General features: G+C 39.4%; 1 protein-coding gene across 5 annotated transcripts in view; it reads right to left on the reverse strand.

Annotated features, from left to right (window-relative positions):
- The window catches only part of rap1gapb (RAP1 GTPase activating protein b), a 248153-nt gene that overhangs the window by 219444 nt on the left and 13620 nt on the right, over window positions 1-15089 (reverse strand). For 4 of the 5 annotated variants that reach the window (XM_074669249.1, XM_074669241.1, XM_074669225.1 and 1 more), the window contains exon 1: window positions 4125-4154. The exons of the other annotated variant lie outside the window; for it this stretch is intronic. In XM_074669249.1, the coding sequence (XP_074525350.1) occupies window positions 4125-4139 (15 nt within the window). In that variant the 5' untranslated portion in view covers window positions 4140-4154. Of the gene's footprint in view, window positions 1-4124; window positions 4155-15089 lie in introns of those variants that run through there. 5 annotated transcript variants of the gene reach the window in all.

Raw genomic sequence — 15089 nt, forward strand, 5'->3', positions numbered from 1 at the left:
TTTGGACCAACTGCTCCGAAAGATCCAGGTGTAAAAACCCCCTGAATCAAATAAAATCGCCAAAGAATCAAATCGGGTGAATACCATCTTGTCCCAGCCTTACCAGCCAGTCATGTAAGCTGAGCTGTGTCTCTGATTGGACAAACTTATGATCTTGATATCACCCCTTTTAGGGTGTGGAAACAGTGAAATAAGCGATTCAGACCCAAGCCTGAACCAAGCTGTAAATAGGTTTTTAATGCCATGAAAATTTTTAATGGCATCTTTTTTTGGCTTAGTGTGTATGTGGTTTTCGGTCTTTGTGCAGGAAGCGTTAAGTGGACACTCAATGAACAGCAACTTTAAGCACTTCTGCATTTGCGTCATTTTTCCAAACCAGATGTTGCCCCTTGATTTCTTTCTGAAACTGTGGTCGTCAAAACGACCTCTGAGTTGGAGCATCAGAATGTGGAAAACTTGTTCGTTGATCTTTGGCAAAATAGCAGCTCTACAGTGTGTCCTTTAAATAAAGACACAACTGAACTGTAGAGATGAGTATTGATAAGATTTTATTGACACCAACGTCCTTATTGATTCTGCTTATCGATCTGATTCTTTACTGATTCCCTAATCAATTTCTCCAGTGATTTTTTTCCTGTACAACAAGGATTTCTGTAGGCCTGAACAATTAATCAATTTTAAACTGACATCACAATGTAATAGAATGTAATCTTCAAATCGCAAAGGCTGCAATTAGAGAAAAAGTTTCATGTACAAAGACCTGGAGGGAAAATAGTAACTTGTACTTGTTCTCCCTTAAAACCAGCAAAATTCAAAATGCTGTTTTTTCTGGCGAAAAAAAACACCCTGGGGGCTACAAAAGTCCATCCAGTAGATCGTAGAGCCGTACCCCTTGGTCACTTTTTTATGTATGGTTTGTTACTCTTACTGACAACTGGAGGTCAGTAAAATTTCACAGTGTTCCTTTTTCTTTTTCAATTAAGAAATGCAAAAAAAACTTGTTGAAATGTTAACAGTATCTTTTGTTGGTTTGTCATACTATAAAATGACTTAAAACTTGTGTTATGTGAACAATGCAGAAGATAAACGTCCCCCCCTAAAAGTCGTATGCTAAATCACAATATTGGTCTAAAAAAATTGCAATTAGATTATTTTTAAATTTATAAGTAAATATAAATGAAATTGGTCGCTTGATCTGGATCTCTCTGGACCTGAATGTATAGTACTAGGTAAAAAAAAAAAAAAAAAGGCATGTCACGTGACGTTAATGTACTGTTTTGTCATATGTTATTGACTAAAGTAGGCCATCTAGTGTCTCTAAGTGGTAATAGCAGTTGTTTAAGTTGTTTGGAACCTTGCCTTAGTTATGAAGCCAGACATGAGCCTGCATGTTTCATTTTCCTGTTAGTATTTTGACATTTGGAGTTTTATGCCATTTACTATGTATGTTAGCATCAAGCTAGCGCTATTTCGTTTTTATCGTTTTTTTAGTCAATTAGATTTATAACATGTTGAATGTGTTCAATAGAAATCTGGTACAAGAGTGTAATGTACATTTCTTTATGTGTTCAGTTCTTCAGTAAAACTTCAAGCTGAAAATCCTGAATCAGAGTTTTCTTGGGAAACTTTTATCTAACTGCTAAGCTAAGATAGCTGCAGCGGACTCGCCAATGTAAGGTCCTTCAGCTATGGCGTAAAGTAAAGAATTGGTAAGGGAATTGTTGAGCATAAAGGCTAACTGTGTAGATGGACTGAAACATTTCTTATTGATTCTCAACAGGAACTGGTTTTCGATTCCCATCACTACTGAACTGTGAAGGACAAAAGTCAAATGGATGTAACACGTAGCTGTGCAGCTAGCAGCATTTAGCTCATGTTTGTTTACTCTAAAGTCACATTTAAGAGCAAGAGATGCTGCAGGACTTCCACTTTCTACAGTGTGCACACTATTTGTTGGGTTACATGTGCTTTGCTGGCCGTTCTGTTGATTTCCAACAAGAAACTGTTACATGTCATCACTTTTAAAGATTTTTGAAATGTTTTTTTTTTTTTTGATATTTAAGTTTTTATTCAATGCAAAATCAAAATATGTTTCGCAGCTCGACAAAGTTACATTCATTTTTCAGAAATAAGGAAAAACAGTAAAAAAAAGTATGTAGTAGAAATAATAATAATAATAATAATAATAATAATAATAATAATATATATATATATATATATATATATATATATATATATATATATATATATATATATATATATATATATATATATATATATATAATAAATTTAAAAAAACAAAAACTTTTTTTGAAAGCAATTTAAAAGAAAAATGAAATAAAGTAGATAAATAAAGCAAATTTTGTCTCAAAAATTAAAAAGTCAGGGGTAGTAACATAATAAAAAAAATGTGCATTTACACTTTCTTGCATGTCTAAGCCCCTTCCCACACAAAATGAAAGAATGAAAGAGTGCAAACAAGTTCAAACCAAATATGTTTCTGTGTAGACATATATCCAAGTTTGTGGTTATTAACAAGTATACTGAAAACTGAGAAATTAAAGTGTAATTTTGGTTGGGAAAGTGAATAAAAAGTAAAAATAAATAAATAAAATAAAATAAAATAAGATCAAATTAAATTAGATTAAATACAATAAAATTAAATAAGATAATGATATAAGTAAAACAACCACAACATAAAAATAAATAAATAAATAAATAAATAAATAATAATAATAATAATAATAATAATAATAATAATAATAATAATAATAATAAATAAATTTTTAAAAAAAACAAAACACCTCATTGTACTTTGGACCATAAAGAAATTAGAAAGTACTTAACAGAAAAGTATGGAGTGTTCAGTGTTTAAGCCCAGCTGCTTGCATATGTTCTTTGATCAAAGATTTTTGAAATGTTAACAGAGATTAGGGTGTGGAAGCTACACTGGGAGGTCCTGGATTAATCACTTGAATTTTTGACACCGGAGCAAAAATCCACTTGGTATAACGTCAAAACTTAACTGACATCCCCATCAGTCTGCTCGGTAGCTGTTTGTCAGGTTGTGGTTGAATGACAGGTTTTCCTCAGGAATCAATCACGGCCAGCCGCAGCCACAGCAGCAGCAGCCTGGAGACTCAGCCTGGGTAACAAACAGTAATGATACACTCGCAGGAGTAGAAAAATATACAATAAATTCTCCTGGCGTAGCTCCTCATGTAAATGCTGAACCCTGCAATCACACATGGAGGTCTACCTGCTGAGCAGACAGCAACAACTCCTCATTACTGTAATTGTGTTTCCCTCCTCTCTGTGCTCCCAGGGGAGGGGAGCTTATCTCGCTGACATTTCAGCAGCGCAGCATGCTACGTACAGGACTGTGCGTTAGTGAAGGTTTGAGAGGCTGAGCATGCAGAGGCAGTGACGCGGTGGGTGAGGATACGTGGCAGATTTCTGTTTTAGATGTAAATATACTTCGTGCATTCGTGGAAGTCTGGGTTTTCTGCAGAAAGAAGCAAAACTATCTCAGTGCTGCGACAAACACATCACAACTGGCTTGTGTAGATTGAATGTTAACATTTCCCTGCAAAAGTTTTCGTGTTTGCATCTTGCTGCCTGGTTTGTTGAAACACATTTCCCTCTGCAGAAAGAGACGTGTCTGACTGTGCATGCATTAAAGCAGAAACCTTTTGATCATTTGCACATTTGCTTTATCCACAAAGCCTGAAAGAGCAAACTTTATATCCTCGTATTATCTTAGTGATTTCCTGCCCAGAGACAGAGTAAAGTAAAGAGATGCAAAGTGAACTCCAACATGTTTTTGGAAATGCACTTCTCTCATCGTGAAGTCTGACTCACGTCTCCTGCAGGCTTGTTAGCGTTGCTCAGAGGTCCAGGCTCTCCCAGCTCCACATTTCTACCCCCCTGTTACGTCAGAACTGTCTGACCTGGGTGAAGCATCCATTCTTTCGTTTTATTACATCTGACAGGCGGAGGTTTACTTGAAAAAACAGCCAAGATTTACACCACTGGCTACTTTTTCGTAACACAGTCCATTAATCACTGCACTGCAGCAAGATCCACCCAGCGTAAATCATCCGTCTGAAGTCTCTTTGACTCACATTCAAGCCTGACATCTTGGTTAGCCATCGTCAGCAGATGCTTTGCTTGTAGGAATCAAAGGCAAACTTTCTGAAGCCTCCAGTTCTCCAGAAGTAACTCTGGTGAGAAATGTCTAACGTTGGTGTTGTGGAGTGGAGAGACGACTTAACAAGCTCGCCTGTGCTGTACGACGAGGGTGTGAGTGTTGCAGCCCAAACCGACCAATCAGAGACAGAGAGGCCAATTACTGGGACAGTTTTTCTGTGTACCAGCATCAGGGTGGAGTGGGGGTGAAGACCATCCCCGCTGTCACTAGAGGGGAGGTGGGCTGTATCCTGGACAGGTCGCCTGTCACAAACAACCACTCACGTGCACACACTCACTCACACACACACAAACGCTGGCAATTAAGAGTCACCAATCACCCTGACAAGCATGTTGTTTTTTTTTCCTGTGGGAGGAATATGAGGAGAATTGGGGGGAAATGCAACTATGGACCTGTTTTTTGCTTAAGGTTATCACTGGGGTTGGAAATTTCTTGTTTATACAGCTCAACAATCCGACCACGTTCAGATTTTGTCTTTTAAAGGCTGTGGTCTCAAACTTTTGATCAGATGATGAGCAGACTATTTCACTTTAATTTCAATTTTCAATATTTTTTTGTTTTACTCGCTTTTCTTCCTCCTGCATTTTGAAACTCTACTCAGATCCTTCTAAAGATCCAAAAATCGAAAATGTAAAATCTTGCAATTTTTTTCACTTGTTTCATAGGCAGTTTTCCCTTACTCTTCTCAAGTTATTAAGATTTTTATTGAAGATTTTTGTTATTCAATACAAACCACCACCTGGCAGTTATATTACATAACAACTATGGGCTGGTAAAAACAATAAAAAAAAAACATTTTTAAGATAAGATAAAAGTCACGTAAATTTTTAATCACACAACAGTTAACATTAACGGATTCTTTACATATTTTGTGAGGTTTAAAAGACCGGTACATTTTTTTTGATAGGCTACACTAATAACAAATATTCTTTTTATAAAGTTTGTATCATACACTTTCTTGTTTACTGCTGAAACTCTGAAAATTTCTCTGGTGTGGGGTGAAAAAAAAGGAGTATCTCATCTTTTTAATCATATTCTTATCTCATCTCATTTATCCCAACTTTTTATCTCATCTCATCTCATCTTATCTCATCATCCCTTCTCATTCATTACATCTTCTCATCTAAAACTCTCAACTTCTCATGTTATTCATCACATCTACTTATTTTATCTCATCTCATCATCCTTTCTTATTCACCAAATGTTTTTATCTCAAACTCTAATCTTCACATCTCATTCATCATATGTTCTTATCTCATCTTCTCATCTCATTGATTTTATAATCTCATCTCAATCCCTTCTCATTTATTACATCTTCTTATCTTAAACTCCCATCTTTTCATCTCATTCATGTGTTCTTATCTCATCGTCTCATCTCATTCATATGTTCTTATCTCATCTTCTCATCTCATTCATTTTTTCTTCTTGTCCCATCAACCCTTCTCTTTTATTACATCTTCTAATCTAAAACTCTCATCTTCTCATGTTACTCATCACATCTACTTATCTCATCTCATCATCCTTTCTCTTTCATCATATGTTTTCATTTCAAACTCTAATCTTCTCATCTCATTCGTCATATGTTCTTATCTCATTTTCTAATCTCATTCATTTTATCCTCTCATCCCATCATCCCTTCTCATTTACTCCATCTACTTATCTTAAACCCCCATTTTCTAATCTCATTCATTTTATAATCTCATCTCAATCCCTCCTCATTTATTACATCTTCTTATCTTAAACTCTGAACTTCTCATGTTATTCATCAATTCTGCCTATCTTCTCGTCTCATCTCATCATCCTTTCTCATACACCATATGTTCTCATCTCAAACTCTGATCTTCTCATCTCATTCATATCCTCTTCTTATCTAATCTTGTTCATCTTTTTTCTCATGTCTTCATCTTATCTTATTTTTCTCCTCCTCATCCCACCTCCTCTTATCATCTTCTCATCTCATTGATCGCATCTTCTTATCTTCTCTTATCCCCTCCTCTCGTTCTTGCCACTTTCTTTTCTCATCTCATTCATCTTATCTTTTAATCTCATCTCACCTACTCATCTCATCTCATTTGTTTAGGAAACCAGGGAGGTGACTCTAAAAAGCAGAGAAGCACTGCTGGGGTGGAAAGTGTAGTTAAGAATAAAATATAACTTTTACCTCTTCCAGATTTCCCTTTTTCATTTACTTAAACTTCTTAGTTAGGAACTTTCTTCACAGTGGAAACTGGATTTACATTAAGTCTCCATGAAGACACCTCTGTTTAAGGCAGGACGAGAAAATGAACCTTCTAAGCTGTTAGTTTTGTCTCATGGATAGTAAAGATGCAGTCAGTAATATCATTCTGTATTTACTACAGTAGACCTGAGGGGGTTAGTGTTCTGAAAGTCAAAGAAGTGAATCTGGAAAAACAAGGTGTAAAGTTTAAAAAAACTGGATGAAACCTTCAAACTGGCAGCGTTGCTTTAAGAAAAGCACAAGGATTGGTTGAGCTCGGCAAACCCTGCAGCAGCACCCGTCATACACCCAGTGCATACTCATAATATCTGCCACCGCACCATTAAAACAGGCCGGTGGTATTAGCATTCAGAGCGCTTCCACAATGAGCAAAATAAGTGTATGAGTCAGTGAAGAGTCATTGAATATTAATGGTGACATTGGAGGCCAGCGGGCAAGAACCTGGGAGCTCCAGCAAGGAGATGATGTGTTTTGGCCTCTCTTGGTGTGCGTATGTGTGTGTGAGTGTGAGTGTGTTGTCAGGGGTAGCTGTCATTACACTCCTTCATTACAGAGGTGACAGAAACAGGGTCCTCATGCTGCATGAGTAATGGAGGGGATTGTGCAGTCAACATCCCCCGCCAGCCCCGGAGCCCATGATGACTCTTATCAGTAAACTCATTCCTCCCTCCTGACCTTTCAGCAGTCCCAGACTCATCCAGTCCCCTTTCACCGCCTCCACATACAAAGAGGGGGAGACAGGGACTCTTCTTTGTTTGCATAAGAGGAGAAAAGTCCAAAGATGCTGGAAAGGATTTCCACTGAAGATATAGTGACTAATCGATGAACACTGTTGAGCTCTCAGGATAAGGAGTGGATCAATGAGTAATAAATCAGGAGAGTGTAACTCCTCTCGACGACTCCTCTTCTCTCAATAAGAGAGTAAAGCTTGGCAAGGATACAGCTCTAACACAGCACAGGCCCAAAGAGAGTTATCGCTCTGCATTTCCCTGAAGGATTACTGAGGATTTTAGGATACTTTCAGATTTTGTTTTGGGTACATTTTTAAAAAGATTTACAGATGAAATTTGGACTTATAAGCCCTTTTTACACAAACACTAAACTCTTGGAAAGTTCCCAGTCATGGTTGAGTAAATGTAATCCCTCAAATTGAATAGTTGCAGAATTATTTCTCTCTCCATCTAGAAACATTCCTCAGAGAAGTTGCTCTTGCTGAACATCCATGATGAGAATCTCTCGTTCCACCACATCCACCACAGCTCTATTGGATTGAGATCTGGGGACTAGAGGTCGACCGATATGGGTTTTTTGGGGGCCGATGCCGATGCTGATGCTTTCCAAATTTGGGCAGCCGATGCAGATATGCATAGCTGATTTTTCCAATTTGATATTCAGGCCGATTGTTAAATAAATATATATTTATCACATTTTTGTGAAACGCAGCAATTTCTGAGCAACTAAAAGAAATCTATTACAACAAGTCATGTCCAGTCCTCTGAACATTTATTCAGCTTTCAAAACAATGAAATATTTTGTCTGAGTAAACACACAATGTAACAAGCAGTAGTAAACATTCACACTCTTCTTAAAGTGTCAAAAAAGAAATTTAAACTTATTAATATAATTTGAACAAAAGTATGTAATGTATCCAAGTGGTTCCACAAGTTTGAGGTGCTCATCTTTTTTGTGCCTGATCAAAAATTGCGTCATTTTATACAACGGAACAAAAATCGGCTTTTTAAAAGAAAATACGGCCGATGGCCGATAGAGACAAATGTCCAAATATCGGCCCGATGTATCGGCCGGCCGATATATCGGTTTACCTCTACTGGGGACTGTGGAGGCCGTTGGTGTACAGGGAGATCATTGTCATGTTAAAAAAAAAACAGTCTGAGATGGTTTGAGCTTTGGGTACACATCCCTGCTTTTGACAGAGCTAGTGCTAGTGCTAGTTCCAGACCAGTGCCTCAGTTAGCAATGGTTGTTTGTGTTTCCACCAACAAAGCTCTGGCTTCAAGTGCTCAAAATTGAAGCTTAGCAAGCACCGACTCTTTGCTGGGGAAGAGCAAAGCACTGACTACATCAGGGGCCAGGGGAGGGACAACAGTGACTAACAACCAGCCATTTTAAAAAGAAAGGCTGCTGAGCGAGTCGTCTGATTTTTGTTGGCGTTGCTCATTCAAATCTTGATATTAAGGCGAAACTGATGCAGCAATGCTTTACCTCTCTTTTAGACAAGGTCTATACCTTGTTACATCACCCCTGTTCTCATCCAACTTCACTAGCTCCTGGTTCAATACCATATCCAATGCAAAAACCTCCTCACCAAAAAAGCTCTCTATAACCTAGCCTCCACTTACCTCTTTTTGCGCAGCAATACCAAGCTTTAAAAATCAACACCAGTCAAAAATTGGTACAAACAAGCAGCAAATGCTGGATGTTGAAATGCTGAGCCTTAACCCTAACCCTAATGGTGCGGCCACACCAAACGCAAATTTGCGGCGCGATTACATACAAAGTCAATGCAAAGACGCGTTTAGCCGCCGATTCGCCTCGGGCGGCGCGATTCGCTCGTTTGGCGCGGCGAGTTTGGAGCGTTCACGCGTTTGGGCGGTAGACGCGAATTCGCTCGAGTTCAAAATATTCCCCACAACGTCATTGTTATGACAACGTTGGGGGGCAACTGCCGCCTGCTCCGGCTCCAACTCCGCCGGAGGATGGAGGAGAAAACAATCTGTGCGGTGTGTCATCATCCAGAGTTATACGATACGACGTGTGTACTCTACAGAGACCGGAAAAACAGGAGCAGGCTTGGTTGAAAGTCTCTGAGGAGACAGGTTTTGAATGTAAGTTCTGAAAACATTCGTCCCCAGCTGGATTTGCCTGCACGGGTCATCACTGAGTCCGACTGTGTTTTCCTCAGCGGAGTTTTGAGCCTGATAGAGAGGAGGGAGGAGCGGGGCAGGGGCAGAGCCAGAGAAAAGATGGAAGTTCTCTGTGCTCCTTTCTTTCCTCCACCCCTTCATTATCCCCAGGGAGACCTCCGGGAACATGGGTCGGGGGTTCGGGTGGTCGGGGGTACGGGGGGTCGGAGGTTTGGGGGATCGGAGATGAGATCGCAGGGAACAGCCAAGCAGGGCTGGTGGATTACCAGGGAGAGGCAGAGGCATTGATTGTGATCTCCAAAGCTTTCACACACTCTCCTGTCATGCTTTGGAAACCACAGCTCATTGTTTTTCAGCTGCTCTTTTGGACTTTCGGTCTTTAAATGAACGAGCTCTCTACTCCGCATGCGCAGTACCGTGCATTCGCGTGTTCGCGCCTCAGCTTGTCAAAAAAGTCCAGCGGCGAGACTCGGGCGTTCACGCGGCGCGTGACAGGCCATTCGCGCGAGTAAATTCGCGTGTTCGCGTTTGGTGTGGCCGCGGCATAACAGTACCAGTCCTGTTTATAACCTCGGAACCTTTTATGACATCATCAGCCACACAGTTTCCATGGTGATAAGGAGCAGAGCTGAACTCTAACACCTATTTATACGTTCAGAACCCTAAACCTAACCCCTTATGACATCATCAGCTGTGTGGTTTCTATGATGACAGATCATCTCCATTCATTAAATGGGCCAACATTTTTTAAATCAGAATCAGATGTACTTTAATCATGAATACACTCCTACCGACACTCTCTGCTCAACCTCTGCTGGACTACTTATCATCCCCACTTCATGCCTCACTACCAAGGGAGCCCAAGCCTTCAGCTGCTCAGCACCCAGACTCTGGAACTGCCTCCCCCCAAACATGAGACTCCATCAGATCATTCAGATCCCAACTCAAAACTCACCTATTTAAACTGGCTTACTCCCTTTAACTGAACAATGTGCACTTTACTTTTTTTTACACTAATGACTTGTTTTAATGATGTTTTACAATGTTTTTATCTTTTTGTAAGGTGACCTTGGTTGTCATGAAAGGCGCCTTCAAATAAAATGTATCATTATTATTATTTTCATTATTAATATTATTATTATGACTATAATAATATTATTAATATTAATAATAATAATAATAATAATAATAATAAGAAGAAGAAGAAGAAGAAGAAGAAGAATTATTATTATTATTATCATTATTATTATTATTATTATTATTATTATCATTATTATTATTATTATTATCATTATTATTATTATTATTTTACTTGACAGACTAAATACCCCTCTGTGATTTTTCTTGTCAACATGATGGGATGTCGTTTCTAACTCATCATCGTGCACAGCAGAGTTCTGCCCCAATTCGATCACCGACACACAAAAACACACAGACGAGCATGCTTCCTTACTTTCTTGACTGTCTGTCTACAGGAGCCAGGCAGTCAGGAAAAATAACGTCACAACCACCATCAAAAATTCTGAAAAAAGTCTTTGCCTTTTATCAGTGACCTGGGGTGTGACTCCAACTGGGCTCCTTGCCAATGTAAAACCAAACTGATTCCTAAGAAGAATGTGAATGGAACCAATTAAGGACTCACACTAGCACTGAACGAGCATTGGGTTGGTACTAAGGGCCCCAAAGTGTGACAAGAAAATCTCCTCCACATCAATACTCTATTGATACAGGCACGGTGGACCCATGTTTTCATGTTGTTTACTCCAAATTGTGACCCTACCAGCTCAATGTGGACCAGAAATCCAGACTCACCAGACCAGGCAATGTTTCTCAGTCTTCTGTGGTCCAGTTTTGTTGAGCTAGTGTAAATTGCCCATGAGGCAGCAACAACCACACCACATTTACAGTCTCTCAAATCACCTTTCTTCTCCATTCTGATGCTCAGTTTGAACTTCAGCAGCTCGTCTTCACCATGTCTGTATGACTAAATGCTGCAGAGCTACTGCTGTGTGATTGGCTGATTAGATCTTTGTGTTAACGAGTAGTCGAGCAGGTGTTCCTAATACAGTGATCAGTGGGTGTAGATGCGTGTTGGCACAGTTTGTTGTTGTGAACACGTAAAAGATCTGTTATGTCCCCGTGTAAGGGCAGGTGGACATGCCACAGCTAACGCCAGCACAGAGACAAAAAATCAGACCCCACTAACAGTTACTGAAACATCTCCAGCCCACCCTGGTCTGCTGTGTCTCACACTTTCTGCTTTGGCTCCACCATCATGTGGATTTGACAGCTTTTATAAATATAAAGTGTAAGGAAAACGCCATCCCGCTCAGCAGCACACGGCACCAGGCTGCTAATGTTTGTGTTATTTAAAGCCTCCCACTGTGACCCCGTGTTTCATAACCAATTTAGATTTACTAATCATCGCGCACATTTTGAATGTGATAAACATAATTACTCAGGGATATGTATGAGAGATAAATGGGTGTTCATTATCATAATTTCCAGCACATTTGTCATTTTCTGTTCTCCAGCAGCTCAGCACAGTGTTCCTGAAAAACACGCTGATTTATCAGCTTTTTTTATGTAAGGAAACCCTGAAGTACACAGAAGAAAAGCTCTCTCTGCAGGCTGATCCTTCACGTCAAGCAACTTTGCACCTCACTGACTTTTTCCTGATAGAAAAATATTGAGGTTTGAGAGTATATTTCAGAGAGAGGCATCTGTAAAAAATGATGGGAGGCTGCAGGAAGAGATGAGTGTTTCTGTGTATCTCTAAACCACACAGAGGAGAATGTAAACAACAACAGCCCTGCTGTTAACACCCCACTAATATTTGAACAGCACAGCAAAACAAAGCTTGTAAAATCAGCATCAGTTGAAAATTGGTACAAACAAGCGGCAAATGCTGGATGTTGAAATACTGAGCCCTAACCCTAACTCTAACCCTAACAGTACCAGTCCTGTTTATAACCTCGGAACCTTTTATGACATCATCAGCCACACAGTTTCCATGGTGATAGGGAGCAGAGCAGAACTCTAACACAAGTCCTATTCATAACTTGTGTTCCGAACCCTAAGCCTAACCCCATTATGACATCATCACCTGTGTGGTTTCTATGGTGACAGATCAACTCCATTCATTAAAATAGGCCCAAAATTTCTGAATCAGAATCAGAACTGCTTTATTAATCCCTGAGGGGAAATTGCTCTTTAGTCACAGCTACTCCTTTAAAAAGTTAAAAATAGAAAGAACAAAAAGGAATTACAACATATGATACTGAAAAAAAGAGCACAAGTTATAATTACTGCACTTAAACCCTAATATGGAAATTGCACAGCAGGTAGTTATTGCACCTATTGCTTAAAAGCAGTGAGTCCAGAGTGAAACTAAATGCTAAGAAAAAATGAAAAGCTCAATGTTCTGAAAAGTACAAGGGTTAGAAACTTAAGGCCTTTGCACATCAATGGCAAAGCAAATTAACAGCACGAAATTGAGAAGAATCTGGAGGCGTCATATTCAGCCTCTGCAGATATTCTCCTCCTAACGGTGTCTCTGTAATTGTTGTTTTTGTAGTTTTTTTATGTCTTTTGTTGGAAAGAACCGGATGCTGGGACAAACACAATCAACGTTGAATGTTTCGTTATGTGACTTGTCAACAACAAGTGTTTTAATTGGTCGGGTGTGTACCCATCACATGCAAAACTTTCAAAAAGGTTGGCAAGGTTGTTTTACCTGCTCGTTACTGTACAAAAATTACTATTTTCTGGTTTTCTATTTAACTGAATTGTACTTGAGAATAATACAAGAGTTCAGGTTCCCTCCAGGAATTGATTCAGCACACTGTCACTTCTCCTGAACAGTCTGAATATTTTTAAGTGAAAGAAAAAGTTGAATAAAGTCGGATAATTAAGTTAAACTACGAGGGCATAAACAGGATCCCTTCTTTAGTTAACTTTTTATTTGCTTTAACACCTGCTCACTGTACATTATCCCTCAAAAAATTACTGCAGTTTTTAACCACCACTGAGGATCTGAATTTTCGAACTGACTAGTTTGAAGGAGCTAGAAAATTTTATCTAATTTATGTAGGAAAAAAAAAAAGTTCCACTTTTTCTAAGACCGACTTACATGAAACAGAGAACTATCAGTGTTACAGGACAATGACTGAACCAACTCTTGAAATCCCACTCAAACTTCTTATTTAAATAAAGAAAAATGAGTGTTGGATGAAGGAGAAAATCAGCAGCCGTCACGGGGTCAGCGGTCGTGACTGAACCTTGCTCGTAATCAGCGCCTGCAGCAGGATAGCTTTGTTCCCGCTAATGGTTTCAGGTCTCAGCTAGCTATTAAGATAATGAATAGCTGCCGCTCATGTTTCACAGATGCCCAAAACGGCTCCTCTAAACCTCTCAACAAAATGTCTCACATTAAATTGAAATCTGGCTTTCTCTGCGAGCATCTGGGCTGATGCTTCTCAGAGGAGGAAATGACTTTGGCTGCCAGTGATGTGGTTTAAAAGCTTATTTTCTGACATTTTCCAGCTGAGACCGTGGAGATGGAGAGATTTGTGGGACTCACAGAAAAATGTGAAAGTGTGGTAATGTGCTGCATAATGCTTTCTAACAGGAAACAAGGCTGAAATGAGAGCGGAGCTACTTTTGATAAGGTGCTCTGTCTCTGCCCGGTCACTGATACCTGAAGGATAATGGATTCCTGATGCTGTAAGCCACAGCGGCAAAGCTATCAAAAAACAAATCAGTGGCTCAAGGAAGCACAAATAGTGTCCTTCCCAAAGCACTTAACGCAGACTTGTGTTCGGAAGAGCAAAGTTGGCTCGTAAGCATCCATTACACACGCAGACAAACAGTCGAAGCGTTATAGGACGAGGGGGATGATCGTGCCGGTCGAGTGCTTCTCTCTGACAACAAAGCAGTTACTCAAAATCAGACCTCTGATAGCACCACAGAGTGCTGTACAAGTTTCCTGTTTATAGTGGCTCAGAGGGCTTCTGGGAGAGATTTATGACACTATAAATGGACTCTGGCGAGCTGCAGGAGAATACAGCTGAGAGAAGGACAGTTCAACGCAAAGACAAGAAGAAATCTGCAGAAAAAGAGGAAAAAATATAAAATTCAATTTCAAAACAGGGTTAACTTTCACACATGTATGACAGTGTGTTAAATGAAAAGAAGGGGCTAAACTGTTCACATCATCATGAAATTAGACTGTTCAACAACACAGAACGACCTCTGCAGGAGAAGGGCTCTGACTGGTAAAAAGCAATCTGCTGTAACACATCCCAACTCCCATCAGCAGCGATCTGGTGACAATCTATCTTCCTCCATAAAGAATATCTGCATGCAATGTAAAGCAACTGCAGCAGAATATCGTTCCACATCAACAGTTTGGGTTTCCATGGTGATACCACTCAACCCTGTGTGACAGATCAAGTCTCACACACACCGTCGGGATGACAATAAAACCAATAAAACAAGAAGAGCATATACAGTCTGTGTTCTAAGATGTATGAAGCATTATAGCTTTACTTAAACAAAGAAAATAAAATAATCATTTCAACAGTTTAAAAACAAACAGAGGAAAAAGTTTGAGCAGGTATATGCAGAGCTTGGTGATCTTTTTAGTGCTGCGTTCAGTGTCAGAATAAATTCCCTGTAACCTTTAAAAAGCTCAGAGACGTTTGTGAAGGAATGAAGAGGAATAATGCTCTGAGCCTCAGAGGAGGGTCTTACA

Source organism: Halichoeres trimaculatus, unplaced genomic scaffold, assembly GCF_033239565.1.
Source record: "Halichoeres trimaculatus isolate MK-OKI-2021-1 unplaced genomic scaffold, fHalTri1.1 fHalTri1_scaffold_1, whole genome shotgun sequence".
Lineage (NCBI taxonomy): Eukaryota > Metazoa > Chordata > Actinopteri > Labriformes > Labridae > Halichoeres > Halichoeres trimaculatus.